At 50.1% G+C, this 18,733-nt stretch overlaps 1 protein-coding gene across 3 annotated transcripts in view; it reads right to left on the reverse strand.

Annotated features, from left to right (window-relative positions):
* Positions 1-18,733, reverse strand: part of osbp2b (oxysterol binding protein 2b) — a 614,672-nt gene that overhangs the window by 67,692 nt on the left and 528,247 nt on the right. For 2 of the 3 annotated variants that reach the window (XM_072497983.1, XM_072497976.1), the window contains one exon: positions 1,194-1,241. The exons of the other annotated variant lie outside the window; for it this stretch is intronic. In XM_072497983.1, coding sequence (XP_072354084.1) covers positions 1,194-1,241 — 48 coding nt within the window. The remainder of the gene's footprint in view (positions 1-1,193; positions 1,242-18,733) is intronic. 3 annotated transcript variants of the gene reach the window in all.

Raw genomic sequence — 18,733 nt, forward strand, 5'->3', positions numbered from 1 at the left:
TCCATCACCCCTCTAACCTCCCAGAGGCCCCTACTTACCTGCCCTGCACTCCCCCACCCTTCAACCCCCACCTCCATCCTCATTTCATGGGCATTGTACACCTCGGTCCCTGACCCTTGGCACTGCCACCCTAGCACTTGGGCACTCTTGCATTGGCACCCGGACAGTGTTCCTGCCGGCTTGGCAATGCCAAGGTGCCAGCTGAACAGTGCCAAGGTGCCCACATTCCAGGGGGAGGGCCAGGGAGCCACCCTGCACTCACCCTGACCACCCAGGTGTCTCCGATGGCCCGGGAGACCCCCGGGTGCCGTTCAACGTGGTCCACGTTTGTGTGAACCAGCACTGGTCAGCACCCGGATGCAGCCTCCCTGGGGAGGCCAGAGAATCGAGGGAGGCCTGTGGATCCCGCATGAGTAGGTCTTAAGTAGGTTTACCATCTACTTCTGCGAGCGTCATTTGGTCCAGCACATTTTGAATGCACCCCTCGCGAGGCGAGGAGGCTGCCGGGGGGGCCCGCTGGAGGCCTCTCCTGGGATTCTCCGGCCACATTGGGCTCTCGCTTGAGCGCAACGCAGCAAGAGAATCGTGCCCTTAGATTATTTAAAGGTAAAATAAGACACTGTAAAGATATCAAAAAACATCTACTTACATGTGACATGAATGGAATAAGGCTCAAAGCATCAAATAAAAAGACTGGCTAAATATTTCACCATGACAGTGCCCACCTTGCTCAGCCAGCATGAAACTAGATATACAGGAGGCAGAGCCTCAACACTGCGTGACAATGACGTTTTAGCAGTTAACGAACGAGTCCTGTCATTTGGTATAATTATTCAACTCCTTTCTTCACAGCAGAGCTGTCGTCGTACATGCATACAGCATGTTAGATATTCAAATGAATCTTAAATCATAGTGTGTTAAGTGGGAGTTAATGATCCACCTGCACGCTAAGAAATGAGTAAGTTCAGTTCTACTTCTGGGAGTCCGAGTGTGTTAGACGGTGCTGAAACTGCAGAACTAATTATGAATTTCCAACAATGACAGAAGAAAAGGCTTAGTGATCTAACAAGCCTCCCCAATGCATCATGTCTGGAGTGTCACGTCCAGACACTTTCAAACTCCCACCACCCACCAAGCAACCAAAACAAGTCCAGGAAATCACACACTGGCTACGCGTACATTAATCCACCTACCTTTAATATGATGTGCTCTCTGCCCCAGCCAAGAACTGGTCCAGCTCCCTTGTGAAGGCGTGCAAAAGAAAGACTTTCATTTACATCCGATCTTTCACAACCTTGAGAACATCTCAAAATGCTTTATGAACCCCCCCCCCCCCCCCCCCCCAATGAAGCACTTTTAAGTGTAACAACCGTTCGGATGTAACAATCACAGCCACCAATATGTACACTGCAAGCTTCCACATGCAGGAATGTGGTGACGATGGTTGAGGGATAAATACTGGTGAGGACACCAGGGAATAACTCTCCTCCATTCGTCTGAAGTAGTGCCAGGGGGTGTTTTTACATCCACCTGAGGAGGCAGACGTGGCCTGGGCTTGACATCACAGCGGAAGGACGCGCACCCCTGACACGGCTCCCTCAGTGCTGCATTGGAGAGTCGGGCTGGACTGTGTGCTCGGGCCACTGAATGTGGGACTTGAACCCATAGCTTCTGACTTGGAGGTAACAGCACCGCCAACTGAGACACACCCACTATAGGTAGAACCCCCCCACCCACCCTTCCCCAAGTCAATATCAGAATACTTTTAAGGCTGACACCTTCCAACAATCATTAAATAGCAGTATTACCACAACATATTTTATAGAACCATTAGCATTGAAGAAAATGTCCCGAGCTAATTCAGGAAATATCAGACAGTGAGCAATGAGGAAGCTATTAAGAAAGGCAACCAAAACAAGTAGACAACATAAAGGAACGGTACAGTGGGACATTAAATTAACGTTCGCTATAACTGAAATAAAGTCACAACTTACCTCTCCTTTAATTTTGTAGTCATTGTTTTTTTCCCAAAATTATTATATTTTTGGACAATAAGGAATGGCTCAAAATGTTGGGTATTTGGCTAATTTATTTTTTATTTCCACTTCCCATGGTGATCAGAATTGATGTACAAATTGCACCAGGTCGGCTAATCAATAGCAAGTACAGGATAGGGAAACAGATTAACCTGGTAAACAAGGGTTATCTCGCTAAAGCTCATAATCCTTCTACTATTCTCTCAAAATCGACTGTGGAAGATACTTGGCAAGTAACCTGAACAATAACTACTCCCGAATCTTGGGTTTGTGGGCTCAACTGATCAATGGGAGCACTTCTCTCATTCTGCTCAACGCCTGCAACATCCGTACATGTGGTTACTGCCTCTGATGAGCAGCACAGTCCTGGTGGGAATGCTCCAGTGTTATTTCAACAAGTCCATGTGAAGGTGCCATGAAGGCTGGTACACATCCCGGCCTTTTAAATCTTCAGCTATACCTCCCAGGAACTCCCATCAGTGCCATGCCAAGAGCTGGTGCTTCGGCAACGACTCCTCTCCGTTTCTCGAATTCCTTAATTTTCTCTCCCTTACACTTCTAGCTCACAGTGAAGGATGTGGCTAATCAGGTGAAGCTGACACCAATTTATTGGCACGAGTTGCTCGTCAATGTCAATATCCATCCGTGACACCTCTGTCCTCACAGGAATCAGAAGCCAAATAGATGGTTTCTAATGAACTGAGTGACTCTTGTCACCCTGAGCAATAAATAACAGGGCTCTGCTGAACTATGACACTAATGTATGAATTGTCCTCATCCTGTTTGCGTGTCAGGTCTGCTAAACCAAGAGCTGCTGTCAGGGGTACTCAACCCTACTCACAGCTTGCCTAAGGACAAAACATTTGCTATTATCCTGACAACAAAATATTGTGGTGCTGAAAAAAAGGGAATGCTGGAGACAAACAGCAGGCCAGGTAGCGACTGTGGAGGGAGAGCAAGTTAAAATTTCAGGTCATTTCTGTTCATTTATGGGCTGTGAGCATCACTGGCTCGGCGAACATTTATTACCCATCCCTATTTTCCTTTGAGAAGGAGGTGGTGAGGTGCCTTCTTGAACCGCTGCAGTCCTTGTGGCGCAGGTAAACCCCCTGTGCTATTAGGAAACGAGTTCCAAGATTTTGACCCAGTGACATGAAGGAATAGTGATATATTTCCAAGTCAGGATGGTGAGTGGCTTGGAGGGGAACCTCCAGGTGGTGGTGTCTGCTGCCCTCGTCCTTCTAGAATCTAGATGGTAGCAGTTGTGAGTTTGAAAGATGTTGCCTAAGGAGCCTTGGTGACATCCTGCAGTGCATCTTGTAGATGGTACACACTGCTGCCACTGTTCGCAAGTGGTGGAGGGAATGAATGTTTGTAGAAGCGGGAAGCAATCAAGCAGGCTGCTGTCGTGGATGTTCTTGAGTGTTGTTGGAGTTGCACTCATCCAGGCAAGTAGAGAGTATTCCATTACACTTGTGCCTTGTAGATTGTGGACAGGCTTTGGGGAATCAGGGGGTGAGTTACTCGCCACAGGATCCCTCCTCTTGTAGCCACAGTATTTCTATGGTTAGTCCAGTTGTTTCTGGTCAATGGTAAGCCCTAGGGTGTTGGCAGTGGGGGATTCAGCGATGGTAATGCCAGTGAATGTCAAGGGCAATGGTTTGATTCTCTCTTATTGGAGCTGGTCACTGCCTGGCACCTGTGTGGCCCAAATGTTACCTGCTACTTCCAAGCCCAAGCCTGGACATTTGGGCATGGGCTGTTTCAGTATCTGGGACCCTTCATCTGTGAAAGGCAACATTTTGGCAAAAATGACAAACTTTTACACTGTTCATTAATTCCTTTCCAGTGGCAGAAAAGTAATCTCTGCCAATCGCATTCCATATCCATTTGTTATAGAATCATAGAATTTACAGTGAAGGAGGCCATTCGGCCCATCGAATCTGCACCGGCTCTTGGAAAGAGCACCCTACCCAAGGTCCACACCTCCACCCTATCCCCATAACCCAGTAACCCCACCCAACACCTAGGGCAATTTTGGACACTATGGGCAATTTAGCATGGCCAATCCACCTAACCCGCACACCTTTGGACTGTGGGAGGAAACCAGAGCACCCGGAGGAAACCCACGCACACACGGGGAGAATGTGCAGACTCCGCACAGACAGTGACCCAAGCCGGAATCGAACCTGGGACCCTGGAGCTGTGAAGCAATTTTGCTATCCACAATGCTACCGTGCTGCCTCATTATGAAATGTATAAGAACAAACCTGGGCTGATTCTTCCTTTATCATTTCCTCTTCAAGCAGAGGCAGTTGCCGTCTCCTCCCTCATTATTTGCAAAAGCATAACTAATATTAAAAGGGGGGGAAATGTGGGCAGGAACTAATTGACATCCTATGCCTGTGGTATCATCACTCCCCCCTTTACCCCCACCCAGCAGTAAATGGTATAGAATCACACCGTGCAGGAAGGCCATCACAAACATGGATTAGTAGTTGGCCTTACACAGGGTGGTGGTTGGGTTATCACTGATGTCAGTTTCCTGGAACCAGGAAGGGCAAATATCAGCCCGGGTTAGCACCCATTGGGGATTGATTTTCTGATTGTCACTGATCTTACAGAAAATGTAGATGAGTGCACACGGGTGGGTATCCTGCTTTCTGCCTGTGTGGAAATCAGTGGAAAATAAACCTCCCTGGTCCCTAATCACTGCTGTAACGTGTCTTGGGAAGGACAAGGTAGAGAAAACTAGGACGAGTAATAACCCTGGTATGTGCTGATTCCCTAATAGTTTACTCAGCAAACGCAATGATCCCTGACATGTACTGAGTCGCTGATAAGCTGAGCAATTGAACTATGTACAACAATTTCTTCATTCGCTGCTGCTGCCAGCTACCCCTTTTGGCAGCTTTGCTTTGTCCTGTTCCTCAAGCAAAGTCAGCAAGTGAAAACGGATCTATTTTTAAACTTGCACAGGAGAATTCAGTCCTAACCAGGCTTTGCTGCTCATACATCTCGGTGCTGTGGGTGGACACTGCTGTCCACCAACCTGACTGCCTCCTAAACTGGCTTATGAACTTTGGTTGGACTTATTCCTCTCCTGCCATTGATTACCTGGCACAACCATCCTGGTGGCGCATCAATCCTACACCAATCGGAAAGTGAACAACCACTTTGTTCACTGATTAAACAATACTTGACCCATTGATCAAACTGCCTTTTCCTGCTCATCTCCAATCATTTTTATAACTAACTAGTCAAGGTGTTTAAAGAACATGTTTCAAATAAAAAGGTTCTTGTGCTCTTCCCCAGGTTTTCTTGCGGCAGTGAGGGGAGATTAACCTTCAATTGCGGGAGAATCCAGGGCAATCCTGCAGGTTTGGCAACACGAAGTTCACTGCGTGAAGCACTTGGAGAGAATGCAACTTGTAAGGCATGTGATAAGCGGCACGGTTATCACATTTGGCAGAAAAACATACATGTTACCGTATGAAATCATTGAAAATAGGAGCAGGAATAGGCATTTCGGCCCTGCGAATCTGCTTTGCATTCAATATGATCATGGCTGATCATCCAATTCAGTAACCTCTTCCCACTTTCATCCCCCTCCTGTTATTCTTGGATCCCTTTAGCCCCAGAAGCACTGAATTTAAAATGAACATCTCTACGAATGGGACTACCATTAAACTACACAGAGCTGCCCCACGTGTTCAAGGTGCTGCTCACTGTAATGGAGTAAATAGTAATTGACACACTCTAACCAACATTGATCAAACAGCAAATTGTTAACAAAAGTTCTCTTCCATGGTTAAAGGGTCACGGTGAAGTCACTGAGTGTCGGGGTAGTTCAAAGGGTGTGATTTACACTACAGTTGAATCAGCTCAACAATGGTTATACCCGACAAGTTCACAGAGGGAAAGAATTCTCTCATTCTCGGACATCCCATTTTTCTCCTCCTAATGCGCGATAGAAAGCATCCTATCGGGCTGCATCACAGCCTGGTATGGCAACTGCTCAGCCCAAGACCCTAAGAAACTACAGAGAGTCTCGAGCACAGTCCAGTTCATCACGTGAACGCACCTCCCATCCATTGACTCTGTCTACACCTCCTGCTGTCTTGGGAAAGCGGGCAACATAATCAAAAATCCCTCCCACCTGGGTCATTCTCTCTTCCAACGTCTTTCATCGGGCAGGAGATACAAAAGTTTGAGACCACGCACAAACAGATTCAAAAACAGCTTCTTTCCCACTGTTACCAGACTCCAGAATGACCCTCTTATGGACTGAACTGATCTCTCCACGCATCTTCTCTATGCACTACACTCCGTGTGCTTCACCCGATGTCTATGTCTATATATTTACATTGAATATTTATATATGTCCTATGTTTTCATGTATGGAATGATCTGTCTGGACTGTCGGCAGAACAATACTTTTCACTACACCACGGTACACGTAATAATAAATCCAAATCCGTTGACTGTGTCTACTGACAGCACTGCATCAACCAAGAAGGTGGAAGGTCTTTTACATGGCAGCAAACAGAGTCTATTTAAGAAGAATCTTTGTGAACTACAGCAAACAGAGTTCATGGACGAAATTGCTGCAAAGTCTCCTGATAAAACCTCTTTCTCGGTAAAGTGCAATGAGTGGGGGATATTTAGATAAGACAAATTATGTGCATAAAGTGAATGCCAGTCAGCTGCAGCATGATCTCCAGGCATATTGAATCATGGAATCATGTCCATTCTGGCTGAGAGTAGCAGTGCCATTACATGAGCTGAGAATGTAATGACTTGATTTGCATGGTTATGTTGCATGAATTTGCAAGTTAATATGAGAACTTAACTATTCTGAGATTCTGGTGATATGCGCTGTATGGTTAAAGATGCTTCAGTTCTCCGAGATTCTGTTCTGGTTGCATAGGCGTGGGGTATGTCTGACTCTAGGGCCCTGGCTCTGCGGGTTCTTTATTAAAAAGAGGAAATGCTGGAAATACTCAGGTGAGACAGCATCTGTGGAGAGAGAAAAACAAAATTAAGGTTTCAGATTGATGGCCTTTCATCAGAACAGGGAAAAAATAGAGATGTCATAGGTTGTGAGCAAGGGGTGGGTGTGATGAGGAAGGAGACCCAACCAAAAGGAAGGCCTGCAATAGGGTGGAAGATGGGACAGATTCTATTAAGGCATTCAAAGGGGACACAAGATGATTACTTGAATAGCAACAATGTGCAGGGGTAGGGAATGACACCAAGTCATGACACTCGTTTGGAGAGCTGGTGCAGGCATGATGGACCAAATGGTTGCTTCCTGCACCATAACAATTCTGGGATATATTGAATGACAGGAGTTAGATCCACAGGATTGAATGGAGTGGAGATTGGGCAAGAAAGAAAACCAAAATACGTGCCGAGAGCAGGTGTGCCACTGTCTGAAAGCAAAAATAAAAGGAAAACTGAAAAAGGCCTTCTCAATTTCTCGGCTTCTTTCAATCACTCTAACCTGTCTCCCTCTGAACCTGCTGCACTCTGTTCTCACAGGTATAACCCTGATACTATCGAATTTGCTAACGTGGGGGTGGCGGGGCAAACTAATCTCTACCTTGCCGTGGCTGAATGCCAACTCTCTGACACTTCCTCCCATCTCTCCTGGACCATGTCCCCACCACCGAAGATCAAGCTTTTGTTTCCAGAACAGTCGATGGCTTCATCTCTTCCGGTGATCTGTCCGACACCCACCTCATACTTCCCCAACCCACACAGCTCACTTCTGTTGATTTCCCAATAAACAGGACTGCCCTGGTAGACTAACTGTTTCAGCCTCTTCCTACCCAACTGAACTGATTTCTTCCTACTTTGAGTCTACCTTCTCATCCCTTGTCCAGTCTCCCCCCCCCCCCCCCCCCGCCCCCCCACCTACAATTATGACTCTTTGGATCCCTCCATTACTCAAAGTTTCCAATTCCCTGGCCCTGTCTCCACTTCACCAGAAAGCTCCAGCGAGCTGTCGCCTCCATCAAAAGTCGAGTTTTAAATGTCAAGGGAAGAAGGTTCCCAGTTACTTCATCATGGATGTCCCATCTCTCTATATGTCCCAGCAGGATGACAGGAGACCCAACCAATTTCCATCGACCAGGATCCTCCTGTGCCTGCCATATCTTGTTCTAACATTGAACAATTTCTCCTTTAATTCATCTCGCTTCCTCCAAATCAAAGATGTTCCACATGGGCACTAGCTATGCCAGTCTTTTAATGGAACATGTGGAACATTCCTTGCTCCAGTCCTACTCTTTTTCATCAAGTCTTTTTTCGGTACATTGATGAGTAATGATTGAGGTGCCATGGCTTGATCTCACTCCCAATTGGAAAATGTCATCAAATTAGCTTCCAGTTTCCATCCTCAGTTTCACCTGATCCATCATAAACTCGACTTCTATGTCTCAATTTCTGAAGGTAGCCTATCAACTAATATTTATAATAAGCCCACTGGCTCACACAGCTACCTCAACTGCACATCCTCACACTCTACACCTTGAAAGGACTCCATTCCATTCTCCAAACTTCTCCATCTCCGTTGCATCTGCTTTCATAACATACCCTTCCCCACCAACACCACTGGGGCGTCTCCTTGTTTCCCTCACCATGATTGACAGGGCTGTATCCACCACATTCTTGCTCTTCTGCTCTCACTCCATGCCCCCCCCTCCTGGAACCACAATCGGGTGTCACATCGCCAGCTTCCACCTCCAGTCTGATGCCACCACTAAACAGATTTCCTCCACAGCATTCTAGAGGGACCATCCCCTCTGTGATACCCTGGTCTGCTCCTCCACAATGCCCCCTCCCTTTCTCATAGTACCATTCTGTGCAGACACAGCTGTAACACCTGCCCTTTTATCTCCTCCTGCTCATTTGACAAGGCCCCAAATATTTCTTCAGGTGAAGCGACAATTTATGCATACTTCTTTCAATTTAGCCGACTGCATTTATTGCTCACAATGTTGTCCATTCTACACAGGTATTACAATCCCAGACCAGAGCCCAACAGTAGCTCGGATGCTGGACCGAATCCCCAATATTTAAGTTTATTTTATAAGACTGTGCAGAAGTGCACAAAGAAATAGGGATTTGCTATTTTAAAACAAAACATTAATATTAACATGATCACACCCAGAAATAGCTTACAATTACCCCTTAAACAATACTACTCAATGCAAAATACCCGTGATTACTATCTCTATTTCCAATTAAACAACAAGAAAAAATACAGCTGTCCATTCATCCTACATTGCAATGGCACAGAGTAATACTTTTTTTCCCAAAACAAATTGGGCTCCTGTTAGAACTCCTGCAGACTCTGGCTGGATGTCTTCAAAAAGCTGTTCCAACTGGTTTGTTTCAGCTTCCCCTCGTCCTCAGACAAGTCTGCACTGCTTTAAATAGGATTACTGTTTTTTGCTGTGAGAGCAAAATACCTTACTTGTGGTCTAAATTGTGGCCAGATCAGACCTCAACTCAAAAAGCTTCATCAAAATGTCTGACTATCTTAGCTTCATCCAGCAATGACATAATCTCCACAAGCCAAAAAACAAATTAAGTCCCCAGGCTGAAAACACATTAACTCCCCAGGGACTTCCCCTAGTCAAACAACAGTGCATTCGCCCAGGCGTTTAACTCTGATCAATTTCATTTCTGGCTCCTAAAAGCTTTCTGGTCTTGCAAAACAAGAGTATTTTAAAAACATGACTACTGCAGTCAAACACACTCTAACCCTTAAATTTCCAAATTATTATAATCCAATATATCTAAAATCCTGCATCTGTCACACTAGGGGGAGCCAAATGGAGATTGGGTGACCACTTTACAGAATATCTTTGTTCAGTGCGCAGAAAGGACCCTGAGCTTCCAGTGGCCACTCACCTTAATTCTCCATCTTGCTCTCACGCGTTGACCTGCTGCACTGTTCCAGTCAAGCTCAACATAGGTTTGAACGACAGCACCTCAACTTTTAATCAGGCACTTTACATTCTTCTGGACTTAGCACTGAGTTCGACAATTTCAAACCATGAACTCTGGCCCCATATGGTTTCCTTTTCCTTGGCTTGCTTCGGTTTTTCTCTTTCATTTTGCTTCCAGACAAAGCACACCTGATCCAGGTACACCTTTAGTTTCTTTCGGTGTCCCACCTTTAGCTCTGGAAGACTAACTGTTCTGGTATTCAATCTCTCCCATCGTCCACGAGCTGTCACAGATTTCCCTTTATCCTTGACCCACCCAGCCCTTGCTCCAAACCTATTACATCTCTAACTTTCCCCAGTTCAGATGAAAGGCCACAGACCTGAAACATACTGCAGGATTCTCCGGCCCCATGCCGGGGTCGGAGAATCCCCCTGAGGACGGCGCGAATCCCGCCCCGCCGCCGGCTGCCGTATTCCCCAGCGCCGTTTTTTGGCAGCAGCCCCCCTCCCCCGGCAATTCTCTGGGCCCCGATGGGCCGAGCGGCCATCCATTTTTGGCCAGTCCTGCCAAGAGAACCCCCCCCCCCCGAGCATATGGCAAAATACGCTGGCCTGTCTGCGCAGGCGCAGATTCACGGCACGCCGGTCAGGGGCCGTTGGCAGCGCCCCCCCCCCGGCAATTCTCAGGGCCCCGATGGGCCGAGCAGTCGTCCGTTTTTGGCCTGTCCCGCCGGCGTGGGTTACGCATTGTCCCACACGGCGGGACCTGGCAGGTAAGTCAGCGGGAGCGGTTCTCCGGGGGGGGGGGGGGGGGGGGGGGGGAAAGAGAGAGATGTCCGACCCCGGGAGGTCCCTCACCGTGGCCTGGCCCACGATCGGGGCCCACCGATCTGCGGGCGGGCCTGTGCTGTGGGGGCACTTCTTCCTTCCGCGCAGGCCCCTGTAAGGCTCCGCCATGGCCAGCGCGGAGAAGAGAACCCCCCGAGCATGCGCCAAAATACACCGGCTGGTCTGCGCTCGAGCGGAACGACGCCGGCGATTCCGCGCATGCGCGAGGTCATGCCTGCCCTTTGGCGCGTGCGCAAACTCACGCAGTCCATTTGCCGCCGGTTGGAGCGGCGCCAATGACTCCGGCTTTCGGGGGCTGTTGACGTCAGAGTGGTTGGTGCCGGTTCTCCCGCCGACGTAGGGACTTAATCCCCAGAAGGGAGAATCCCACTGATTAACTCTGTTGTTCTCTCCACAGATCGTGTCTGACCTGCTGAGTATTATCAGCATTCTCTGTTTCTATTTTGGATTTCCAGCATGTGCAGTGTTCAGTGTTTCGATTCTATCGATTCTTTCACAGACCAATTGTTTTATTTGTACCGCACAAAACCATACGAATCTCAGAATAGCTACATCCTAACAGTAACAGATTCATCAAACATCATCATTCACACCAAGTCACTATATTCTCCAAAGCTCTGTTGAATCAAGCACACTTATATTACTGCAGCCCTAAGTATGTCTAAGTACTGGAAATATGACAGATGGATACTGAAGCTGAATCAAGTAGCTCCATTGTTTATAAACTGAAGTGATTTATGAACACCAGATCAATTGGAGATTATAGACAACGGACTGTGAACTAGTTTGTCATTCATTCCACCAGGTAATTTATGGTTTCAGTTCCAAAAATAGATTTGAGAGGCTTTGATTGTTTTAAAAAAATATATATATTTTTTTATTCTCCTCCTTTTTCACATTTTCTCCCAAATTTACACCCACCAACAATAAACAATAATCAGTAACAAATGTCAATCCCCATATCAATAACAACGATCCCATCCTCCCACCAAACCCCAAACATTAGGCCGCATGTTCACACAAACAAATGACAAAAAGGAATGAGGGATCACCCATAGTCGCCATTAACACACAGCCCCCCTACCCCCAACCCTCCCACTCACACGCCCAAACTAATGTTCGATGTTATCCAGTTCTTGACAGTGCACAATGAATAATGCCCATGAATTGTAGAACCCCTCCATCCTTCCCCTCAGTACAAACTTAACCTTCTCAAGAGTCAAGAATTCCAACAGGTCCCGTCACGCCAGGGCACAGGGTGGAGAGGTTGCTCACCAAACCATCAGGATCCGTCTTCGGGTGATCAACGAGGCGAAGGCTACAACATCTGCACCCATTTCCAACACTGGCTGGTCCGAGACTCCGAATATTGCCTCTGGGAGGCCCGGGTCCAGTTTCACGTGTACCACTTTAGAAATTACCCTAAAAACCTCCTTCCAGTAATCCTCCAGTTTTGGACAGGACCAAAACATATGAACGTGACTAGCGGGGCTTCCCCCCCCCCCCCCCCCCCCCGCCCCCCGCAATGTTCACACACATCTTCTACCCCCTCAAAGAGTAGGCGCATCCTCGCCCTCGTGAGGTGTTCTCTGTATACCATCTTCAGCTGTATCAGCCCCAACCTCGCGCACGGGGTGGAGGCATTCACTCTCCGGAGCACTTCACACCAGAACCCCTCCTCCATACCCTCTCCCAACTCTTCCTCCCATTTTGCTTTGATCCCTTCCAGTGGTGCCTTCTCCTCTTCCAAAATAGCTCCGTAAACCGCTGACACTACCCCCTTCTCCAGTGCCCCAGTCGTCAGCACCTCCTCCAGCAATGTGGAGGCCGGCTCCACCGGGAAGTTCTGTATCTCCTTTCTGGCAAAATCTCGAACCTGCATGTATCTAAACATTTCCCTCTGCTCCAGCCCATACTTAGCTTCCAGCTCCTTCAATCCTGCAAACCGACCCCTAAGAAACAAATTTTTTGGAGTCTTAATCCCCTTCGCCTCCCATTTCCGAAAATTTCCATCCCACCTCCCTGGCTCAAATTTATGGTTCCCCCGAATCGGCATTTCCCTTGACCCTGCCCCCAACCTAAAATGTTGGCGAAACTGCCTCCAAATTCTCAATGAAGCTATTATTACCGGACTCACTGAGTATTTCCCCGGGGCTATCAGGAGCGGCGCTGTTGCTAGTGCTTTCAATCCCGACCCCCTGCACAAGCTCTCCTCCATTCTGACCTACTGGGAATCAACCCCTCTGCCCCAGCTCCACACCTTCTCCACATTCGCTGCCCAGTAGTAATACAGCGGGCGGGATTCTCACATTTGGCAGCAAAGTGTCCACGCCGTCGCGTTTCATGATGGCGTGAACGGGCCGCTGGGAGTACAGATTCTGGCCCTTACAGGGGGCCAGCACGGCGCTGGAGCGGTTCACGCCGCTCCAGCCTCCCATCTGGCATGAACGGTGCGCCGCACCAACCCGCGCATGTGCAGTGGCGCCTGCGTCAATGAGGACATGCGCAGTGGCACCAGCGCCAACCCGTGCATGCGCTGTGGCCTCCCTCAATGTGCCGGCCCCGATGCAACATGGCGCGGGAGCTCAGGGGCCGGTGCGTAAGAAAATAGGCCCGGCGAGCGAGAGGCCAACCCGCCGATCGGTGGGCCTCGATCGCGGGCCAGACCCCATCAGGGGCCCCCCTGGGGACGGAGCTCCCCTCTTCCCGCACCCCCCCCCCCCCCCAACAGGCCGCCCCCCGACCCTGCGCGCAGTGTTTCTGCCGGCTGCGACCAGGTGTGGATGGCGCCGGCGGATCACTGCCTTTTCAGAGCGGCCACTCGGCCCATCCGGACCGGTGAATCGGCGACCCGACCGCCTAGAGCGTCCCGCAGCCGGCGCCGCGCTAAATGCAGGAAAGTCGGCAGGCATTGAAAAATAAACAGAAATCGCGGCAACACGTTCATTCTAACCACCTGTACCCGACCCGCCGGTGACAGAGGGAGACCATCCCACCTTGCCAGATCAGCTTTCACTCTCCCCACTAAACTAGAAATGTTGTACCTACGGAGCCCCCCCCCCCCCCACTCCCGAGCAACCTGCACCCCCAGGTTGAGTCCCTGCCCTACAGAATGGCAGACGCACCCCCCCCCACCCCCAGCCGAGACACCACAAAATACTCACTCTTGTCTAGATTTAGTCTGTACCCCGAGAAAGACCCAACACTCGAAGCAGCTCCAATATTCCCCCTATCGACACACTCGGTTCCGACACGTATAACAGCAAGTTATTGTCATATAAGGACACCCTATGCTCTATTTCCCCCCCCCCGCACTATTCCTTTCCATACCCCTTCTTAATGCGATGGCCAACGGCTCAATCGCGAGTGCAAACAGCAGGGGGGTTATAGGACAGCCCTGCCTAGTCCCATGGTGGAGAGAAAAGTATCTCGAGCTGATGTTGTTTGTGCGGACACTCGCCCTCGGCTCCTTATATAACAGCTTTACCGAGTTCACAAATCTTGGTCCAATCCCAAACCACTCCAAAACTGCCATCAAGTACACCCATTCTACCCGGTCAAACGCCTTCTCAGCTCCAGTGCCACAACCACCTCTGTTTCCTTCCCCTCTGCCGGTGCCATAACGACGTTCAATACCCTTCTAATGTTTGAAAAGATCTGCCTCCCTCTCACAAACCCCGTCTGATCTTCACCTATCACCTTCGGGAGGCACTCCGCCAGCCTACCCGCCAGTACCTTGGCCAATATTTCGGCATCCACATTCAGAAGTGATATGGGCCTATACGACCCACACTCTGTCGGATCCTTATCTTTTTTAGCAACAGGGAAATTGATGCCTGCCCCAAAGTTTGTGGCAACACCCCCGTCCCTATCTCCTCCAAACATCCCCACCATCAGGGGTGCCAGCTTATCCTTGAATTTTTAAATAATATTCCACCGGAAACCCATCTGGCCCTGCCGCCTTCCCTTCCTGCATCCTCCCAATCGCATCTTTTATCTCCTGCTCCACCATCACTCCTTAATGTAGCCCTGCCCCCCTCCCCTAACCTCAGGTACTCCAACCCATCTAGAAATTCCTGCATCTCACGGTCTCCCCGGGTGGCTCTGACCTGTACAACCGCTCATAAAATTCCTCAAAAACCTTGTTAATCAGATCCGGATACACCACCAACTTCGCTGCCCTATCCCTCACCTGAACAATTTCCCTTACCACTGCCTCCCTCCGGAGCTGACCTGCCTTATCTCCATATTCGTAAACTGCACCCCTTGCCCGTCTCAGTTGGCGCACCACCTTCCTGGTAGTCGGTCGAAGCTCGCCTGTAGTTCCTTCCTCTTTTCCAACTTCGCTGGGTCCCCGCCTTCTGCATAACTCCTATCTAGCTCCAACATCTCATCTGTTACCCTCTGCCGCTCCAACCTCTCCTCTTCATCCACCCTGGCCTTAAACAAAATCACCTCCCCCCTCACCACCGCCTTTAGAGCCTCCCAGACGACTGCCTTCGACACCTCACCCGTACAGTTGAAACCCACATATTCCTCAATTACCTTTTCAATTTTGTCACAGGACCCTTGGTACCCCGAAAGTCCCACATCTAATTTCCACCCCGGCTTCTGCGCTACCCCCTTCTCCAGTCCCATATCCACTCAATGCGGAGCATGATCTGACACTGCAATTGCCGATTATTCCGACCCCTTAACCCCAGCCAGCAAAGCCTTCCCCACCACGAAAAAGTCAATCCGCAAGTATACCTTATGGACTGCTGAGAAAAAAAAAAGAGTACTCCTGTTCCCTTGGACCTCCAAGGGTCCATTCCTCCCATTTCCACCATTAGCCCAGCCAACGCCTTCGCCCCCCCCCCCCCCCCCCCCCCCCCCCCAACCCCGGATGGGACCAGCGAGCGCGTCCGTGACCTGTCCAACCTTGGCTCCTGTACCAAGTTCCAGTCCCCCCCCCACTATCAGTCTGCGTGTGTCCAAGTCGGGGATGGCTCCAAACACCTTCCTCGCGAATCCCTCATTGTCCCAACTGGGACCGTATACACTTAACAGTGCCACTAACCTCCCCTCTATCGCCCCTGTCACAATCACATATCTACCCCCCTGATCTGCCACCACCTTCTCCATCTGGAAGCATACTCTTTTGCTGACCATTACCGCTACCCCTCGAGCCCGTCCGTCAAATGCAGAGTGAAACACCTGACTAACCCAGCCCTTTTTAAGTCTCACCTGGTCCTTCACCCTCAAGTGAGTCTCCTGCATCATTGCTACATCGGCTTTCAAAATTCTAAGATGGGCAAGCACCCTTGATCTCTTGACCGGACCTCCTAACCCCCTCACATTCCACGTGACTATCCTAACTGGGGGTCTCTCACCCCCCCCCCGCCTTCTTATCCACCATCATCATACCACTGGGCCCTGCCCCATGAGCCTGACCCGCCCCTATCCATTATTAACATCGAACCCCTTCCCCCTTCCCAAAACGCCCCCTATATTTCCTCTCGAATAAACATCTCCCAGCATCAATTCCCCCCCCCCTCCCCCCCCCCCCTCGCTCGACTTGTTAGCAGGTTTCGATGGGCCTACCAGGCTCCAATGTCCGCAGCCCTCCTCTCACCTCACCTCTGTTCACTAGCCGACTTTAGCTAGCGCGGGTGGCTCCCCCCGCCAAGTTACACCGTCCCCTCCCACCCAGTCCCAGAGAAAGAAAAAAACAAAAACAACAATCAAACTCATTCAATTCGATGGCTTCCGGGTGCGGCTATGCAGAGCTAGGTCGCATATTCGGTAGCTCCTGCTTGGAACGGACTTTTGGGCTTGTTACAGGGCCCCCACGGCATTTGTTTGCCATTTCCCGGTGTGGGAAGAAGGCTGCAGCATTCCCCCGACAGTGTCCCCCAGGAAGGGTATGTCTCTTGGTTGCCAGACACGGCAGAAACAGTAAAAGATTTGGCTGCAACTGCAGGATAAACAGGGCCTCTTCCAGCATGCAGGCGGAGGAAGGGCAAGCTTAAAGCTGCAAGCTGACCTGAGGGCCTGTATCAAAGGTGAATTCTAGCAGCAGAGGGAACAACTGTGAAAAGATCTCATCAAGGCCACTGAAGGGACTTTCGGTTGCGGTGATGCCTAGCTAGCCGCACGCTTCGGCGGCTCCAACTCCGACGGACCTTCGGGCTCTTTTAAGAGGCCCAACGGGGAATTTTTCGATGACGCATCCCGGTGTGGGGTGTGTGAGAAGGGAGTCCCCCCCCAACGAAGGAGGAAAAAACCGGCGGCGGCGGCTGCAGCGCGAGGAATCGTCGACCAAAGGGTCAGAAAGAGAGAAGTACAAGATGGCGGCGGAGACAGCGCAGGCGACATGGGGGCCTGAGCAGGATGAAATCGTGAGACGGTGCGTGGAGCTGCTGAAGAGGGAGGTGCTGACCCCGATGCTACAGGCAATTGAGGGGCTCAAGGAGACATTAAAGACCCAGGAGACTGAGCTCCGCGTGGTGGAGCAGAAGGTGACAGGTATTGAGGACGAGATCCTGGGCCTGGCGGTTAAGACTCAGACGCACGAGGCACTTCATAAAAAGTGTACTCATCATAGATTATCATAGAATTTACAGTGCAGAAGGAGGCCATTCGGCCCATCGAGTCTGCACCGGCTCTTAGAAAGAGCACCCTACCCAAGGTCAACACCCCCACCCTATCCCCACAACCCAGCAACCCCACTCAACACTAAGGGCAATTTTGGACACTAAGGGCAATTTATCATGGCCAATCCACCTAACCTGCACATCTTTGGACTGTGGGAGGAAACCGGAGCACCCGGAGGAAACCCACGCACACACGGGGAGGATGTGCAGACTCCGCACAGACAGTGACCCAAGCCGGAATCGAACCTGGGACCCTGGAGCTGTGAAGCAATTGTGCTATCCACAATGCTACCGTGCTGCCCACTGCCCACGTGCTGCCGTACTGAAAGGATCGAGGCCCTAGAAAACGGAGCGCGAAGGAAGAACCTTCGGATACTAGGTCTCCCTGAGGGTGTGGAAGGAGTGGACTGTGGAGAGTACGCAAGTAAGATGCTGAGCTCACTGATGGGTGCTGAGGCCCCTGCGGGCCCCATGGAGGTGGAGTGGGCAAATCGGATTCCGGCGAGAAGACCAAAAGCGGGAGAACCACCGAGGGTGATAATCGTGCGATTTTACCGCCTTAAGGATAGAGAAGAGGTCCTGAGATGGGCTAAAAAGGTGCGGAGTAGCAGATGGGAGAATGCGGTGGTACGGATATACCAGGATTGGAGTGCGGAGGTGGCGAGAAGGAGGGCGAGCTTCAACCGAGCCAAAGAGGTGTTGCATAAAAGGAAGGTGAAGTTTGGGATACTGCAGCCGGCAAGACTATGGGTCACGTATCAGGAGAGACACTATTATTTCGAGACGGTGGAGGAAGCATGGTCTTTCATTAAAGAAGAGAAATTGGACCGGAACTGAGGGACTGATGCTGCAGGAATTGTTATTGTTATTGTTTTTGTTAATGTTACGGTGGAAGTTAATTGAGAAGTAAACAGGGAAGGGGGGAGACATTGGGGAAATGTGGGTGCCGGTGAGGGGGGAAAGACGGGACATAGTCGGAGAATGGGGAAGGAGAGGGGGAGGGGAAAGGGAGCTGCGCCATAAGAGGCGGGTCAGGTAAAGGGATGTTCCCGCGCCAGAAAGAATAAGGCGGGAAGACAGGCGCAAGGGAGTTCCCCCACACGGGGGTGGGTCGAGGAGTGAGCAGGAGTAGCCGGGTCAGTTGAAGTCAGCTGACTTACGGAAGCGATATGGGGGAGCAATCATGCTAGATAGGGATCTAGCGGGGGGGGGTGGGGGGGAGGGGGGCAACTGGGTTGCTGCTGCGGAAATC

The sequence above is a fragment of the Scyliorhinus torazame genome, chromosome 1 (genome assembly GCF_047496885.1).
Source record: "Scyliorhinus torazame isolate Kashiwa2021f chromosome 1, sScyTor2.1, whole genome shotgun sequence".
Lineage (NCBI taxonomy): Eukaryota > Metazoa > Chordata > Chondrichthyes > Carcharhiniformes > Scyliorhinidae > Scyliorhinus > Scyliorhinus torazame.